The 19,956-nt window shown below is 37.2% G+C and overlaps 1 protein-coding gene across 1 annotated transcript; it reads right to left on the bottom strand.

Moving 5' to 3' along the window:
- Positions 1 to 4,599: 4,599 nt before the first annotated feature.
- Positions 4,600 to 19,290, bottom strand: ednrba (endothelin receptor type Ba). The gene is made up of 7 exons (XM_039694756.2): positions 18,455 to 19,290; positions 7,699 to 7,811; positions 7,398 to 7,602; positions 7,127 to 7,276; positions 6,739 to 6,872; positions 6,428 to 6,536; positions 4,600 to 5,808 (listed from the first exon to the last, which is right to left on the bottom strand). The coding sequence occupies exons 1-7, from the start codon at positions 18,860 to 18,862 to the stop codon at positions 5,671 to 5,673; spliced, it is 1,257 nt and encodes a 418-aa protein (XP_039550690.2). The 5' UTR covers positions 18,863 to 19,290; the 3' UTR covers positions 4,600 to 5,670.
- Positions 19,291 to 19,956: the final 666 nt, after the last annotated feature.

Consider the following 19,956-nt stretch of genomic DNA (forward strand, 5'->3'; position numbering starts at 1 on the left):
GCACACAACAGAAACTGAATGCTACCCTAGATAGTTGTGCAGTGTGAAAAGAACAGTGATCTGATGACTTTGAAAACTGAGCAATGTGAACTCGGCAATATTTGTACGACACAACTGCAAACAACGGAGGACGTCCTGTTTTGTATTAAACACACTAGGTTAAGGAGAAAATGCCACCCCCTGTAAGTTTTATTGTCTAGTTAGTCAGCAGAGTTTAGTTAGGGTGTCTTGAGGCTGAATTATTTTTCTTTCTGCATTTTCTTTTGACAGTTAATTTAGCTGATTAAACCTAGTTAGCTTCATTTTATTTTATTTATTTATTTGACTGTCTCTCATGCTCACCTTCCCACCTTGTTTTTGGTATTGTTATTTGTTCCTTTGTAAATATTTAGTTATTTTCTAGTTATTTTCTTTTCACCATGTCACTTTGGCACTGGACTTTAGAGTGGAGTTGATCCTTTTTCTTTTATTGCCCTACCTTTATATTGAGTAACCCATTTCATTAAATGGTATACTCACATTTACCCCTAGCCAAAAATCAAGTTACATCTAAGGGATGAATATCATTATGCATTAATACTGATCAGACTCGTTAGTTTGGTGTCTCTAAAAAGAAAAGGCAAAATAAATAAATAAAAATTAAATAAAAAAATTAAAAAAACACCTGAACAAACCATTCTGTTTTTGCTGCAACATGAATCTCATCCAAAGCTGAAGCTCAGACCATTTTGACTTCCTGAGGCCAAGGGGCATCCTGATACAATAAGGACAATTGATATGGAAATAGAATTATTGTGAAGATTAGATGAGAAACCCCTCGTGATGATTCTTAGAGGTGCTGTTGTTGTAGATTTCACAGTGACTGAATGAGGAGGGATCCTGTTGGAAATTAAACAGAGAGACTCTTTCATGACATAATTTGCCACGCATTATGATCATTTAAAGAAGGGGGAGCTGGTCATGAGAAAAAGGTTCCTCAGTACAACTCACATGATGTCCTTTAGTCATGCTCTTATGAACCATGTGATCTTGTTTTAGAGGAGGCTATACACAAAACCACTATTGTCATTTAGCTTAATCCCTTCATTTATGATATTGCCATCTTTGGTTTTAAGATGGTAAAGGGTAGCTGCAAAGAAGAACAATTATGAAAATGAAAATTACCCATCAAGAAATTGTTCAAGTTTAACAGTTATCTGAGACATGAGAGACTATTTACTCAATACCCACATGACCAGCAACCAGAAAGTAAATATAAAATACAGCCAACTACAAAAATGGACAAAATTTAATAGTCTATAGTCTAATCTAACAGACAGAGTTGCTGCTTCTCCATTCAGCTATAAGTTTGTCCATGTCCAGGAACCTTGGAATAGTGACTAATGGTCAGTTAAACTTAACAGACCACATTGCTAAAACTGCTCTGTCCTGTAGATTTGCCTTATGCAACATTAGGAGGATCAGACTTCCTATCGGAGCATGCCACACAACTCCTTGTCAAAGCTTTTACTCTGTTTAGAGTGGACTATAACACTGCTTTCTTGGCAGCGAAATTCACAGTAATTAACTGGCAGCAAGTGACAAGTAATTTACTATAGAAAAAAAACATTTTTTATTGCTTTCATTTACAGTAGCAACCACGTTCACTTTCACACAAGCACGTTAAAGAAGAGTAAAATACACTAATTTGCAAAAACTGCCTTTTTCTTAATCCATTTTAGGATTGGACAGACAGCAAACAATACTATTCTTAATTGTTGAACACTAACAAGTATAAACATTTTTCTTCTCCTTAATGGGCGAGCAGCATACCATGGCTATCCTACACACACTGAAAAAAATGATGTGTTGGCTTTACTTAATTTTTTCATGTAAACAGGTTCCACCGGTTGCACATAACTTTGTTTTGTTAAACAAACATAATTTGTTCATGTAACTTCAACATCATGGAAGTCATTTTAAGCCATCCAATCAAACTCTGAGCTGAGTGTTAAAGTTAATGAGACAATTAAGTGAATAACTGAGTGATGATTGAGCATTATTGAAGACACCTGATGATAACAAGCAGAATCACTGAAGGAGAAAATCACAAATTGTAAGTCACCGTTATGGAGATCAGTGTTTGCTTTAGTTGGGCTCTTGACCCCTATATTATTAACTTAAGATTATGTTTGGCTGTACATGAGTTATAACAGCCAGGTGATCACATAGAAAAGGTGGAACTGGGGATTGAATCACCAAACTTCCGGTTTGTAGTCAAACTGCATGAACCACTGTTAAATTTACCTTATGGATCATACCAGCACTGCTCTTGTAGAACATACAATTTGAGCCTTTTCAATGAAGTTCAAATGATCAAATCAATAAACAAAAAAAATTTCTGGATGCCACCAATCAAAATTCATTTATGGCTCCCATCATGCATTGCTGCATGAATAAATAATGAGCTTAAGACACCTAAAGCAGAATCACAAGGAAAAAAATCTAAAATTGTAAGCCACCGTTATGGAGATCAGTGTTTGCTTTAGTTGGGCTCTTCACCCTTATATTATTAACTTTATATTTTAATTTACTGTTGCATCTGAGTAATACCTGCCAGATGAACAAAGATAAACAATTATAAAATGATGTTGGACATATAATGACATTCATCATTTGAAATTTATGTCTATAATTTATTCTGTTGGTTTGTGTATAACTGAGATTCTGCATAAATATCCAGAATGTTCACAAAAGATTTTTTTTTTTACAATTTTTTTTTTCTTTAAGGCACACACAGACCTCAAGATTCAGTCAATGCTTCTCAACAACGGTGACTAGTAGAATATTCAATTAGGAAAAGTAAATTACATAGACAATTCAGATCATAATTTATTCAAACCGCAATGCATGATAGGAGACATTAATGAGTTGTAATTGGTGGAAAGAAGGACTATTAATGTCACCACGATTGAGATAGACAGGCTGATTATTGATATCTGTTTCTACATAAAGATTAAGTGATTTGATCAGAATAGTTTTGTTAAATATTTTCTGTTATAAGAAAATACAGATATGTTGTATAATCATTAAACTTTGGCTAGCAAGTTAATCCTAACCATCAGAATTATGAATTTTTGGAGTTTACAGATCACAGCATGATTATGTCAAAACATAACCAACACTATCGGATCACAATTTTCTTTGTTCATTTGCATGTTATAAATCGATAACAGCAGCCAAACAAAGTTTAAAGTAAAAGTGTAAGGGTCAAGAGCCCAACTAAAGCAAACACTGATCTCCATAACGGTGACTTACAATTTGTGATTTTCTCCTTCAGTGATTCTGCTTGTTAACATCAGGTGTCTTCAATAATGCTCAATCATCACTCAGTTATTCACTTAATTGTCTCATTAACTTTAACACTCAGCTCAGAGTTTGATTGGATGGCTTAAAATGACTTCCATGATGTTGAAGTTACATGAACAAATTATGTTTGTTTAACAAAACAAAGTTATGTGCAACCGGTGGAACCTGTTTACATGAAAAAATTAAGTAAAGCCAACACATCATTTTTTTCAGTGCAGTATGGGGAGTGACACACCTCCAAGGCAAAGAGAGTCTTTAAGCTGCCTCAAAAGAAGACCACTAGAGATGGCGGAATATGGTTAACAAAAATCTTTGACAAAAAAAGTGAGAAGGACGTCAATTAAAGGTTTACAAAGGCTTCAATCATTCACACTCTAAGCCATCATCATCATCTTCAGCACCTTTAATAGGCCATATGTACCTAAAACATACCAACCATGAGTGCAATAGTGTTCCTGGTTTTACATTGATCTCCATAGGCTGTCATTGGCCACAGCTGTGGATTGTTCCATATTTGGAAGGTGAGCAGGTGGAAGTACACATGATTGACCTTAATGCTCATGAAAAGATGTTAATGTACTGTTCCAGTGAAAAGTTGAACACACTTTCGCATTTAAGTGAATGTGGGGTTTGGTTTAAAATTTTGGCTGGTACTGTCCATGTTCTAAAACAGCTAAATTAGAAAAATGTACTTTGGCTGCAGCCGAAAACTTCCCTACTATTAGGGTGAAAGAAATACGTCCAAATTCACAGTAGGCCTACTGGCAAAAAGTACCAGGATGTCCTACTTCTTCTGGCAAGATTCTGAGGTGTGCATACGATACACTTTACCATCCCTTACGAGGCCATGGGAGAAGATTTGTGAATGGCAGTGAAGCAACGTAACTCATACGTATATTTTACAACATGGAAGACAAGGACATGTCCAATTGCATAAGGTTTTGATCATTATATAGTTGATTGCCTATTCCTGATGTCTCCATGATGTTAATAATTCAATGTACTAATGGTGCAAGCTATCATTAAAATAAAAAGTGGCAAGCTTTTAGACGTGTTTTACTTTTCAAACAAATACCTTGAGGAGAAAGATTGCGCTCCACTTACTTGATGTGATATTAAAGCCCTGAGTTCATCTGCCTTAGCAAAATAATTAAGGTAACACTTTCATTGGTTAATATTAGTAAACTACTATAGCTAATTTTAACAACTCTGATTTTATTACACATTGATACCACAACAATCAACTGCATTTTTTGTGGTTTTATTGTCTTAATATTTGCATAGCAATTAATTTAAGAAAAAAAATCTTACCTAATAGATGGACAATACAACAAAGAAGTACAGAAATATTAGAAAGAAGAACTAAAAAAAAAAACAGGAAGTGAACAGAGACAGCAGGAATTATAATATGATGAAGTGATATGTAAAATGTTTGAGGTCTTGAGTCATTAGATTAATTATATAACCTGTGTAAAGGCTCAAAGAAAACTCAAAGAAAAGATCTAACGTGACTTGCATTTCCATTCTAAAACAGATGAGATGATCACAGTCTAAATTTGCAAACATGTACAAAATTGAGACAAATACAAAAACACAGACAAATACACTATACTTAAAGATACATAATGCTTTGTGAAACTACATAAATATCTGCAAAAAAAAAAAAAAAAAAGACAGGCAAGCACAAGAGTATAACATTTTAAAGCTAATAATAAAGCTCTTCTGCATTAGGGTTAATTACATTTCTGCCATGAAAAAGGCTGCAGGGGAATTCCATACATATGTGCACCAAAAACAAACCCATCCTTGTTCTTACAATCAATTGCTTTATGACATTTGTAAAATCTTTAAATGGGGAACTACAGAGAGCATGTGAAGTCACATTCAAGCTTGGTCTAATATTTCCATGAAGCATGAATATATTATGAAGGTTGGGCAAAACTCGTGTCGTTCAGAGTGTGTAACAGTGTCAATGCTAAGATATTGAATCTGTGTTAAATCAGTCAGTTGAATTTGACTTTTTTTTTTTTTTTCCCACACGGAAAATTAATACAAATTCTGGATGCCAATGTTAAATAAAACTTAAAGCAGTTCCTAACACTACATGTAAAATGATGCCAGTCAGCATTGAATAAAAACTGGGAGTTAAAATACATACCTTTTGCCGTCTCTAACACAAACTTAGATTTACCATTTATACTGTAGCACCACATTCACTTGTTAATGAGTATCCCTCCAGCTGACTCAGCGTAAGGTATCATGGTATTAGCTAAATGTTAAATGCAATTGGTAGGCCACCGATACCTGTATGCAGATCAGTCCCTAAGTTGACGTGTATTTGTTGGAGGCACGGCTGTTGCTTTGTTCGGATCCTCGCTCTGTCACCTTCAGCTTCATGCAGGACTGCTTGTCATCCATGGCTAACATTTCAGGAGGCAGGCACCAGCAACACAGACATGACTGGAAGGGAACAGAGGAAGAAACGTATTATTTATCATATAAACTACTGCAGGATGCCTATAGCTCAAACTTGCAAGAAAATTAAGATAAACTGAATAAGGCCTTAAAATATACAGGTGAACAAACTAAATATTGAAATCTTTGAAAATCGTGTACACTGAAAAGAATGAATGAACAATCTTAAAACATTTTATAACATGACATGGCATCATAAAAAATTACATGGCATCATAAAAATGTGGCTTTCACACGTAAAATGTAGATAGCAAGACACCCGTCTAATGCATATTATACAGAGTAACAAAAGTAGAGCAAATGAATGCAAAAACATGTTCTGTAGGAAGTGGCTCTATGTATTAAATATTTTTTTTTATTATCATGTCCAGATATTATCACATTATTATCATCATAAAGAGAGTTTCATTTCAGTGATAAGATTTATATATATATTTTTTTGTTTTCACTGACAACATCATATAAATGGTAGCTATATATCTACATTATTTACATTGACGTAGGAGTTTTTATTTTACCTACATTTCCCAATATGTTATAACTATATATATATTTTTTTTTTTACATCATAACAGTACAACATTGTCTGTCAGTCTGTTCTTACTCTGAAGCAGCTCTTGAAGCGTTTGCTAACCATGTACAAAGCGATTGGGTTTATGCATGAGTTCACTGATGCCATGTTGATCCCGATATAATCAAGAACCAGGAAGAAACTACATGTAAACAAAAACACAAACAAACAAACAAACAGGCTCATTATTATTAAGACTATCATTTACCAAAGATAGAGATATTATTTGTTTCTAGACTAAATGGCAGAACTGTTGTCCTCTGAAAGCCAAATTTAAATGTTTAGAAAAACATTGCAGTGTTTTAACAAGAGAAAGCCTTTGAAAATTGTTGATGTGATCTTACCTCAAAAGCTCACAGCGATTAGGGTCTCTTTCATCATAAATGGTAAGCTTTAGAATACGACTGAGGTGCAATGGAAGCCAGCACAGTGCAAAGACTAGCACCAGACAGAACACGGTTTTAGCCACCTCACGCCTCTGTAGAGCACAATAATGTCTTTTGCCTATTTATTTTGATTTAGAAACAATCACAGTGGATTAAGACATAATGACAAGTAAACTTTGAGTATCAAACTTTGGTACAAGTTATTAAAGTGAACAAGCTCTTTACGTCCCATTGGCAGTATACAATTATGTCTTTATTTTGTATAGGGAGTGCATGGTCCCTCTTAAAAGAATATACAGTGCAGTGTGCACTTTCAAAGGTCATATAGGGGACAGAGAGCTCTGACCTGTTTTAGGTGATCATTAAGTGCAATTTGGACTCCATTCTTCTTTCGAAGCATTTCACAGGTCATAAGAGTGTAGAAGATGGCAGTGCACATCAGCGGCATGCAGAAGTAGAAACTGAAAAGCCACCAATCTTTGGCTGACTTATAAAACTGGAAATGAACAAATTAACCAAATTACCAATGAATTATTATCATATTCAGGGTTGTTCAATTATTATGTGTCATGTCCAAATTTTTGTTGATCCAACTATTGTATGACATGCAAACTGACCTGCATGAACTTGTTTTTCTGCATAGGGTGGAGCAAGCAAATTCTAAGCAGCTCTCCTTTGTAGTCCATTGTGATCATATCAAAGGCAATTGCCTCTGGCACTGCAAGTATAATGGACAGCATCCATATCAGAATTATTTCAATAGCGGTCCATTTGGGGATGCCGATGCCTTTAATGCGGTTCCACGATGCCACTGCTCGAAACCTTCGGACAATGATCAGTGCCAGAAGCAAAATTAATTAGTGTAACTAGATATTATCTAAGAGCTAAGAGCAAATAAACACAACAACATACAGATACCTGTCTATGCTCAATGCACACAAACTGAGCACTGTGATGCCAACTGATGCCTTTTGTATAAAAGGAACCAGTTTGCAAAGTCCAACACCAAATGGCCAATCTTCCGCCAGAAGCTGAAAGACAGTTACGTTTGTGTCAGTAAGTGGCAACAGAAAATTACATAGTGGTGAAATTGGTGGGTTATTTTTGGTAACACTTAAAGCCTTTATATATAATGCATTATAAAAGTAGAAGCAAGCTATTAAGAGCTGTGAATGTAAACCTCACTCCCCTGGCCTCAAGATGTGCAATAGTGACCAACGCTAGAGACTGCTTCAGAGCTGATCCTCCCTACACGCACACTACGGATGTTGCGTAGGGCCCCGCAAATTACTCAAGGCCCTGCCACTCCGTCGTGTCAAAGAGCATCAATCAAAGTTTACAAGATCGATGAGATAATTAAGCAGAACCATTCTTTTGGTCATGAAAAGAGAGACTGAGAGAAAAATACCATGTGAGTGAATTAAGGGAATAGCGATCAGGCAGAATTGCGATGTGGCAGACTTTAAATAGCACAAGAAATTTAATTTGTGATATAGATACGCACTGAGATTACGTTGTATTTCTGTATTTCTTATAAAATTGAAGCCAAACCATGGCAACACCGTGGGTTGTAGTAGTCGGTGTTTGAAGTTATTATTAGTAGTTCAGCATTATTATTGAGAGTGGATTGAGTTTATTTTCGTCTCGGAGCCAGCGAGAAAAAGAAGTTGTTCCCAAGTTTGGGAACACTTTAAACTTATTTCCCCAAAAAAGGTTTAGATCTTTTGACATTTCTGCATACAAATATTTTTACTATTATGTAGAGAATGATATGGAGAAAGACAGAAACTTCAAAAAAACCTCTGCGACATTATACAAGTTCAACCAGTTACACAAGCACATCATTTTCAACAGTCCCACCAGTTAACAAGTTATAGAGTTCTGCTTCCCACAGGAAAGAAGCAGTAATGTAATGATTTCTATAGTCATGGAAACCATTACAGAAATTCTATTGGATTTAATGGTTTTTGTGGGAATTCTATTGGTTGTAATGGGAATTATAGTGGTCTCTGTGGGTCTATTGGTTATATTGGTGGGGGCATTAAATCTTAACCCAAACACACTACAAAAAAGAATTCTGTAGTGGTTTAAATGGTAAAAGCCAATGGTTTCTAATGGTATTTTAATCGAAACCATTAGAATTTTTGTGATGGTTTCCAACTTTTTTTAAGCTGGTCTGATCTGCTGTCCTACACACACACGTCATGCTTAATGTTTTATTGTCAAGGTGAACACATGAAACTCATCAGTATCTCTAAAATTCACCAACATAAATGAGTTTCACAGCACTAACACTGTTTCAGCTTTGATCGCTTCGTAAACGCATAATAAACGGGGCGTTTACATACACACCTACTTGCATTTTATGGTTGTCAGCTTGCATTACATTTACAATTATGGTGACAGTTGCATTACATTTACTTCACCAGGAGATGGTGCTGCAATTTCGATCTGAATGAAGCTTTGAGTAATGTACCATTTTCAATACAATTGTATCAGAAAGCAATAATGCTTCGAAACACTTAATTTGGCCATCACTACGAATCGGCACAAGACAGCAAACACAAGTAGATTAAATAGGCCAACAAACAATAGAGGTAACAAGGCTGGCAGGTGGGGGGAATAAACCAATAACGAGATAACAAGATGGGCGGGGTTGACAATTAGACAAGAGAGCACATGGCACAAGAAACAACAAGACACTCATGTGCTAACACAGGACCAGACTAGACAAACATATGACAAACAGGGCATGTAACAAACCCATGGGAAACAGAACTGTGACAGTCAATAGCCGCGTGCGGTGTCCAAGTTTTGCAAATATAGACTAAGGGGGCTTTCGCACTGGCAGTTTAGTTCGGAACGGGGCACGGTTGGCATAAAAAATCGCTAATGTGAACGCTGTCATTGAACCCGGGTGTGCACTGGGGTACCGAACCCGAGACTACCTGGAGGAGGTGGTCTGAGTTCGGTTGCTACCGAACCGTGGCGCGATTCGCGTGAATGTGGAAGCAGCATGCGTGCGTTTTAGCTTATTGTGATGTATTCAGTTACCGGTAATTAAAACACTTGTAAGGGATGATAGTGTTGATGATTTACCTTGGATACGAGCGAGAGCGAGACTGAGAGTGAGCCTGCAGTGTATTCGTGCATTGCGCGTGAAATCAGGGCACCAAATTTAGAAATCCACTGTCTCCTCAAAAGAGTCCGTTTGCAAGCAGCTAAAAGGTACGACCACCTTATGTGACATAGGGCTGGGTAATAAATATCGATTCCTCGATATTAATCGATTCTCATTTTTATAAATCGATATCGATTCTTAAATCTCAAGAGTCGATTAGTCATCCTGTTTCATTGGAATGAATGGATCATTGTATCGCGGCTGCGCGCATCCAAAAAATGGCAATAATCTTTGTCCTTTGTTACTATTGATATGAAACAAAGTCTCAATTTTCAAATTACGTCCATTTTCTTTAGAAATTCAAAAACATAAATAACGTTTTGACGCTGTGGCGTGAGATCACTCTGGTGCAGCTCAAGAGAAGCAGCAGCGCTGATCTCTCTTCCGGCTTAATAATACCAGTTACAGCGCGAAATAAACATGAATGAGCATCTGAAAGTGTGTTAAAAGATAGAGTACAACTTATCGAAATCCGTATCATGTCACATTGATTCGCTCAATCAGCGTTTCAACCGTGGAAAGACGTCAGTTAAACAGCTTGTAATCAATGTCATCGTCATATTCACCTCAGAAAACCCACATAAACTCGTTAGTTAATGCATATTAATATAATTAATTAATATATAATTAATGCATATTTGAATAAATCTGGCAAGTTTTTATGACAGTCACCATTTAAATGTTTATATTTCATATAATCTTCTTATTATGAAAATAAATAAAAGTGTAATTTAAGTGTTTGTATAGCTACAAAACAGTTCATTATTACCTTCATATTAGGCTAATGAAGCCTAGTACAACTAGACTCCCATAGTTTACAGCATTAGTTAAGAGATTTGATTTCCTTGAGAAAACTTGCCATTTATTGTAACTGATATCCAAAATAATCAATATTGAATCGAATCGAAATCGAATCGAATTGCAAGCTTGTGAATCGAAATCGAATTAAATTGTGAAATTTGTGTCAATACCCAGCCCTAATGTGACACACGCACTGTAAACCTGTATTGTTCACTCAAATGCGCATAAGCAACGAATTAATAAAAAAAAAACAAAATGTTGACCCACGTTGTTTTCTGTCATGCGCCGTTGCACGTTTGCGATGACGTAATATCCACGCAAACGCACCAGGGTTCGATGGTGAATCAAGTTGAGTGTGAAACCAGACCAACGCTGTGGGGAGCGCCGGGAACAAACGCGCTCGGGCTCAGACCGCGGCAAACAAGCCCAGTGTAAAAGCCCCCTTAATGGCAGCGTCTGATATATCTGTCACAGACCGCACCTCTGTGGCTCTCTCCACTCGCACCAGAACACCTTCACCTGAGTATTGAACTCCATTTCCCATCAGCCCCATACCTAGGCCTAATCATCTGCACAGGTGTTCCCACTTCCCTTCACTATATAAACTGCCTTCTTCTCACACACATTGCGAAGTCTTGTTTTGCCCCGACTAACATTACCAAGTGTTTATCTACTGTCAATTGATTCCCCGTGTATTGACCCTTGACTGTTTATCGACTCACGTCTCCTTGTCTGCTGCCCGCCTCAACCTTAGCCTGTTATCATTTGGATTTTGGAAATAGCCGCCTGCCCTGATCTCTGCCTGGTATCGTTTATTCTCTTGGACTGTCTGATATATTGTCTATGCTGTTCACTAAATTCTGCCTGTTTGACTATCCTTAATAAACAACTGTAAATGGATCCGAATGTCTCAGACTCTACATCACAGTATCTGTATAGCGATTTATTTGTTTTTACAGAAGATGATTTCGGCCTCTGTACTCCTGCTGGCCAGTGGAAAAGCGGCTAATGGGTGAAGATGGTATGAAGAGAGACTATACATTCGCGAGATGGACGTAAACGCATTAGGCTGTTCGTTTTGTTTTCTTTTTAAACAGTTAGGCTATGTTTGGTGGTATTTTTCATGTTTTCCTTACGCAATAATAATTTTTATGTGGTGGTGACGCGTTCATGTAACATGTAAGGGTGGCGGTGGCACTGCCGATAAAACACCTAAAAGCTGTCACAAAGAACCGGCAAAAGCAATGATTATGAATATAATATAGCAAGGAGACATTTTAATTGTTTATTAATAAAGATGAAGTTGACAATGCTGACTCACGATCTTCGCAGTAGGCTAGTGAATGCGCCAGAGAGCAATGCACATTTCATAAGCAGAAAGCAACCCGATTACACTAAATGCATCTTTATAGCACATGTGTATTGTCGTGTAATTTATACGCAAAAGTGAGTTTTTACGTTCATATGACATTAGTTGGTTAGAGTAGGTTTAGGTGTGGGGTGGGGTGCGTGTGTATTATACGTTTGAGTATAGAATTTGACAATACACGATGTGTGTTATAGAGACGCATTTACATGAGAACAGGCTGAGAGTCTGTTTTGTTTTCTTTTGTTTTTGTCTGTTTTCTTTCATTTTGAATTGTTCTGTTTACAAGTAGACATTTCAATATAGATATATTTTTAAAAAAATTTAAGAACGTCTCAGGTTACGACTGTAACCCTAGTTCCCTGAGAAGGGAACGAGACGATGCGTCGATGACGCTTTGGGAACGCCTTCGGGTGATCACCTCTGAAGCACGTATGTCAACTAGTCCAATGGAATGTTGACGTCATGACCAGGAAACGATATAAGCACATACGGTGCGTTACTCGTGTTAGCTTTTAGAGCCGAAGCAAAGTCGATCGCAGGAATGAAAGAAGAATGGCAGGGCGACGGATCGTCTCGTTCCCTTTCGAGGGAACTTGCGATGCGTCGATGACACTTTGGGAACGAGAATACCCAATCCGCCGTACTTACAAAATGCTAGCTGATAAAAACAGTCGGCAAACTAAATAAGAAGCACCTGGGAAGCTGGGGCAGCATCCAGGTCCAAGCTGTAAAACCTGACGAATGTGAGCGGTAAGGACCAGCCCGCCACATCACAGATGTCTTGGAGAGAAGTCAAGAGAACTTAGAAGCCATACTCCTAGTGGAATGAGCCCTGACCACCAAATGGTTGGCCAGTGGACTCACAAGCAAGAAGAATAGTGTCAACTATCTATTTGCTCAATAGGTTGGATATTCTCAACAGAGAAGTCCATTGAACATAAGTGTCCAGTGCTCGCACTGGGCACAAGAGGTTCAGCTCTTCCTGGTCCGCTAAATGGGGGAGGACAGAAACCTGCAGCACAATAGGCCTCAAAGGACCATAACCATTTTTGGGGTAAGACCGAAAAGGCCTGAAGGTCTCGACTCTTAGAGGGATGAAATAGCTAGCAGAAAATAGTCTTAAAAGAAAGGAACTTCTCTGAGACCAAATCTAAGAACTATTGCAAGGTCCCAAGCCGGCACCCTAGTGCAAGTTGCAGGCCTCAGCCTCAAAGTGCCATGAAGGAAATGAGTGATCAGAGGGTCTCGACCCAACAATGTACCACCCACCAGGGCGTGGAAAGCCGCAATGGCCGCCACGTATACCTTAAAGGGTACATATCATGCTTTTAAATCATTCATTTTTACAAATAAATCATACCGTTGTGGTCTATATAAAACATAACTGCAATGCTTGGGTCTGAATTCCTCATTATTATAGCTCCACAAGCCCCTTTTCTACCCCTTTTCTGATGTGCCTCTTTGAGCGACCCGTTTCAATGCGTCCCCTTTAAATAAAAAGGAGATGCGTCACACCCCGCCCACTCTCCAGGTCAATGAGTTCACGGTCAGTTCAACCTTCAATGAACATTTAAAGAACATTTTTATTCACACGTTAATAAAATGTCAACAACAGAAGACTTGTCCATCAAGCCTTACATATTCGAGCCAGAGCGAGCGAGTTGATAAAGACGACGACGAACCTGCAGAACAACCTCTTCTATGGATGTATTGGTATGTGAGTTAACTGTTTTGTGTTATTAGTGAAAGTCGACTATTTCTCTTGTTAAAACAAGCACACTGACAAGATAAATGACTACGGTCTAATCTTACCACAAACAATCTGTATTGATAATATGATACGTTTAGAAAAGCATCAGAAAAGCAGCTAAATGACCATTGATGAAACTCAAGAACAATAATACTGCAGACGTGCAACGTTAATTACTTAAAAACAAAAACAAAGAAAGACAAAGGTACTGCTAAACCATGACCACCATGCGTTTTAAGAAAGTAAAGTACTTTATTTTTATTAAAGATATTTACAGCTTATCGAAATGCTCTGTTCGTCGTCTCCAAAGATAGAAATAATTTAACGTTACCTCTCATTCAGACGAAGTCAATCGGCAAACCCTTCTGTATAACGTTACTGGCGGAGGTTGTTGAAGTGGGAATCCTTGAAGGGCTTCAGGTCACTACATCCAAAAACCGCTTTTTACTTGCCCTCTCGTAACTTCTGCATCATTGAGCTCGGACTACAAAATCGGAGCGAGAAATAATAATGGCGGATTGCTCGAAGTTTTGGACCGGTAGTCAATGTCTTTTTTTGGCAGTTCCGCTGCAAATACGGTGACGCTGTAGTTCAAAAAAACGTCATAGAAAACAGAAAAATCTGAACAGGTTGAAAAATATGACCAAAACAGAATATAAAGATATAAACGAAGCACCTGAAGCACCCTAATTTCATCTTTTCTGTACTTATAAACACTCCAAATATACAACAAAATGCATTTAAGGGCTAAAAAAGTGGATTTTGCATGATATGTCCCCTTTAAGCGTGGAAGGACATAGGCCTGATACAAAGCGTTCTTGCAGAAACTCGAATACTGTGTTTACTGAACAGTTAACCGGATCCCACTGATGCTGGTAACACCAAGAAGTGAAAAACTCTCGAAATAGTGAAACAGTTTCCTCGTAGCGGGAACTCTGGAGCTTAGAATGGTTTCAACAACCTTGTCAACCTCAGTATGCGTCTTCAGATCTATCGTGACAAACCAGTCCTCGGATCTGATTTCAGTCACGATCCATTTGAGTGTCAGCATTGGACTTGAGTTCCAGCACCAAACACTTCAGTGACGCAGTTCTCCATCCTTTTCTGGAACAATGAGATAACTACTGTAAAGACTGTAACTACGCATCGAGGCGACGCAGACAGCAAGGGCTGTTATTGGTCAGATTATACATAATTTCAGGAGTGTAGCTTTTCCGGTTTCCCCCTCCCGCTATAGCGCCGTTTTTAACATTTGCACCCTCGTACGGATAATTATAATACACTTATAAAGAAAGTTAATAAAGATTTAAACTAAAAATAAACTGTGTTGTTTTTTATTTCATTGTTAATATATATTAGCCTGACTTCATCATACTCGTATTCTATTGAGAATATGAGTCTGAGACCGCTCCGTAGGGCTTTGATTATGAGGCGTGTCTTAACCGAACCAGAAAAAAAAACCTCTGCACTCAATTGGATAGTCGTACAGACCTACAGCCAATCAGAGCAACGCAGTAAGTCAAATACTTTGCATAGCATAGTTGTCAACAACAGAACTTACTTATTTTAGAAGTAAAATAACGAGTGATGCTTCTTTCACTTGGTCCTTCATGAGTGCGACCAAAGCAGGGACCACAACGACCACAGGCTTTTCATTACATCCTATCTTCTTAACTTAGCGACCGTCAGAGCCGGCTGATAAGTTACACTTTTGCCGAATATCTTTCCGAACGACAAATGCCTTGATTGCAGTTTTCTGTTTGTCTATTAAAATTAATGCGCTGTCGATTAATTTTAAAAACAGACACGACAGCAGCGGAATCTATACATCTCAATTCTCCAGCTGCAGTCATCTCTGAGGTAAACCAGTTAGCTGCAGATCATCTGTCCATCATCGTATAAAGCCCGCCCTGGCAATCTGATTGGCCCGATCATTTTTTGCCTGATCATAATTACTCCTCAATGGATCGAGTCCAGACCGAACTTCCCAACCAAAGAATGTTGCTTTTTTGTTCACAATAAACTTCAATCAATCAATAAATCAGCGTTTGTTTTGAAACACAGTTTGTTGTTTATTTTCAATACAATGTTCACGGTTAACTTACAACATTGATTATACAGTAGTACTAACCATGACCGCCACTGGACACACTAAATTATCCTGCCATGGCCCAGTTCCATGTGGAGATGGGCATGGGTGGAACGGGCCCTGGACCGTTGTGTCGTCTTGTTATTCAACGTCGATTAGCTCCATAGACATATACACTAGACGTCACCTTGGCTAAGGCAGTTCATTGGAACGAATGCGTCAATAGAGCCGCCATCTTGAAACAGGGGAGCCCCTCCACTTTAATGCATCAGCGTCAATGTAGTAGACACAGGTCTAGCGGAAATAAAATCACCATAACTCATCATGAATGCGATTTTTCTTGTTTTTTTGGTTTGTTCCAACGGTCAGACATGTATTTATCATTGATTCCAAAAAGAAAAAAAAACATTTTTTTTTAAAAAAACATTCTTTCTAGTTCAGATTTCATCCGTGAACATCATACGCTGCACAAAAGTCCGCCACCATCAATGAATTCGAAGTAAAGGCAGAGATAGCAGCCTTACCTAGCTACTTCCTATGACAAGACCCCTGTTCCAAGATGGCGGCGGTTTTGACGCATGCTTAGAGCCCCAAGGTGAGGTCTAGTGTATATGTCTATGGATTAGCTCCAGCTGCAACAACATTCTCCCTCTTTCGCTCGTGGCGCACGGAACCAAAACAAACTAGCAAAAAAATTTGCGAACCACACACCCTAGCGTTCTGGCGGTGAAATGCACCGTGATGAAACGCAACCTGACTCGGAAGCATAAAAGGGCCACGACGCCGTAGTGACAACGTAGCCGTGGAGTTGACGCAAAAGCATAATGAGGCCTTTAAGAGCTAAGATACATCGTTATTGGGAAACCCGGCCCTGGACGGTACGCTGGGAGTTGGAAGGAAGTAATATATGATGTATTACAGTTTGGAAGTAACTTGCACAAAACTGATTATAGGAATGCATTATAAATAAAGGCATTCAGTAAAGTTTTACCATTTTTATTGTTATATATGAAATTCGATTTAATCTTTATCTTATATTGATGTTTTAATGCTTTTGAAAGAAGTCTCTTATGCTCTTCAAGCCTGCATGTATTTGATGAAAAATACAGAAAAAAAACAGTAATATTGTGAAATATTATTACAATTTAAAATAATGGTTTTCTATTTTAATATACTTTACACTATAATTTATTTCTGTGATGCAAATCTAAATTTGCATTACTCCAGTCTTCAGTGTCACATGATCCTTCAGAACTCATTCTAATATACTGATTTGATACTCAAATCTATTATCATTGTTGGAAACAGTGCTGCTATTTTTTTTTATAACTTGTGATGCCTTTTTTCAGGATTCATTTATAAATAAAAAGTTAAATAGAACAGCATTTATTCAAAATATAAATCTTTTCTAACAATATAAATCTATACTATATTTGTAAAAAAAAAAATCAATTTAACGCATCTTTGCTGAATAAGTTTCATTTCTTTCAAAAAAGGAAGACTTTTTTTTTTTTTTTTTTTTTTACAGAACCCAAATATTTGGACGGTGTATGCAGTTCTTTTACATTTTTATTAATCAAAGATTCCTAAAAAAAAAAAATCACACGTTATTAAAAAATTAAGCAGAACAACTGTTTCCAATATTGATAATATCAGCATTAGAATGATTTCTGAAAGATCACGTGACACTGAAGACAGGAGTAATGATGTTTAAAATTCAGCTTTGCTTAACATAAGTTATATTTTAAATTATATTAAAATAGAAAACCATAATTTTTAAATTGGAATAATATTTCACAATAGTATAATACAATACATAGTACAATTCACAATAGTATTTTTTTCTGCATTTATGATCAAATAAATGCAACCTTGGTGAGCAGAACAAGTTAAAAAACATAAAAATAGTAATGTTTCCAAACTTATGACTGTGGTACAGAGTACAGATCTTTTTTCAATTTTTTAGAATGTGAAATTCAGATAAATTAAATTCAGATAAAAAAAATAATGCAAAGCCCATTTCATGTAGCTAGTAGGTTTTGAACATCGATGAAAGCACAACGAATTGTAGTTCATTGTTAAATGTAAATCAACATTAAGTTGCCTTGACAATTAAATTGACTGATGTTAGAAAATGCTATTTGAATTGGACATACATAGCCTAGTTTTTGTTTGCTTGTTTTTACATCGTGGACCCATGTCTCAAGCCTTCCCAAAGTTAAATTAGAAATATGTGAATTTATCTACATTGGTTGAATATTGGAATGCCCATGAAAAGTCATTGACCTGTTTCAGATTTCAAAACTGTGAGCTACCTTTCATTAACGTCGCAACCAAGTAAACTGTTTACAAGTTAATAATCTGTTCGTTAATTTTTAAGTCATAAAATGGAAAAATGGTTATAAAAGAGAAAACGAAAAGTGTTTTTTTTTTTTCAAATAAAATACCAAAATACATAAAAGCTGTCCTGCAATTTGTGCTTACCTTATAAACGTTGATGGGTATGTCTATCACAATATGCAACAGGTCCCCGAGAGCCAGACTTGCAATGAGGATATTAGGACCGTTCCGCATGCATTTATTTTTATAAATGATTCTGAGCAGCGAGGAGTTTCCGATTATCCCAACAACAAACACAAGGCATGAAACCACGGTGTTAATATACTTGAAAGTATCCCTAATTTCCGTGGGACCAGTGCACATAGGCGGCAAAACTCTTGGTCGTGGCATGGACTCATTGACCACATTGTATTTTCCAAGTGTTGATTTGAGAGTTGGAGACACAGGACCCGTGGAAAATTGCCTCTCATTAAAATCCTTCCCTTGAGCACTTATCAAGACGAAGTGTCCAGACAGGAGAAAGAGCAAACAAACAACGCATCTCGTGTCCATCGTTTATATAAAAAGGTAGTCTATTTGTTAAAAAAAAATGTGGTAAAACTGTCATGAATTTTATCATTAGACTGACAGGAAGCCAGAGGTCTGGTGCTAGAATTACAAAGACTTAAATAAATGGCAATAGTAGCTATCTTCAAGATAATAGGCTATTGTTTGAAGATTAAAAAGATAGCAAAAACGCGTATTTGTACCCTTCGCAAGTTATTCGTATTAAAAAAAAAATCGAGAGAAATTACTTGGCGTCTCCATACAAGTTAATCCATCAGAACTCCAGATGATTTAATTTAGCGCACATTTCCTTCAAAACGCAAGAATATGTTTCACATAACCACAACGTTACGCTTAAATGTTTTATCCCTGTTGTATGTGCAGCGTTTCCTCAGACTTCTCTCCCCCTGGCCCACTCACTCAAAATTGACATTCAGAAAGGACCACGCATAGTATAAGGAGGGATGGTGACCGCGTGCATGTAATTACCCAGCAAACATGGTACGTTCTGACTACGTCGCTATTTAGTCGTCCTTTGGTTAGCGTGACATTAGGCTCATTTGAGATGCGCCTCGCCTGAAATTTAGGCGGCTGCAGTAGGCTAAAGGAGGAGTGAAGTAACCCTTGTGAAAAAAGTGCACTTTAGTGTACTTTTATGAAGTGTATTTATTACAAAAATAATATATTTTAAAGGTATAGGCCTACACTTAAGTGTGAAGTAAATGCAATATTTTCGCCGCACTGAATGCACATTAAGTATAATTCATTTCAAATATATCATATATTAAGATAAAATAAAATGCAATAAGTTGTCATTAAGAGTGATTTTTTGGTACAACTTATTTGGTACTTTAATACAACTTTATATTTACTTTCATAATTGCTTCAAGTGTATTTAAAATACAGTTAAAGTGCACAACACAATATAGCTCATTCAGTCCATTTCGAAAAATGTCTTTTAAGACAGCATCTTTAAAGTTCACCCCATGGCTAAATTCATAAAAATCGTCGACAAAATCCTCAATTGGTCGGTTACCTTGACTGAGGCGGAGGCGTAATCAAGTGTACAGGCAAGGGTCATACACAGATAGGCAGTCCAA

This window comes from Pimephales promelas, chromosome 6 (genome assembly GCF_988280905.1).
Source record: "Pimephales promelas chromosome 6, fPimPro1.hap1.1, whole genome shotgun sequence".
Taxonomy (NCBI): domain Eukaryota; kingdom Metazoa; phylum Chordata; class Actinopteri; order Cypriniformes; family Leuciscidae; genus Pimephales; species Pimephales promelas.

Excerpts from the sequence above, each read along its gene's own strand:
- ednrba (XM_039694756.2), bottom strand. The coding sequence starts at position 18,862 with ATGGACACGAGATGCGTTGTTTGTTTGCTCTTTCTCCTGTCTGGACAC. Across the intron at positions 7,812-18,454 it reads TACCCATCAACGTTTATAAG|CTTCTGGCGGAAGATTGGCC; the intron begins GTAAGCACAAAT and ends ACTGTCTTTCAG. Across the intron at positions 7,603-7,698 it reads TGTGCATTGAGCATAGACAG|GTTTCGAGCAGTGGCATCGT; the intron begins GTATCTGTATGT and ends CATTGTCCGAAG.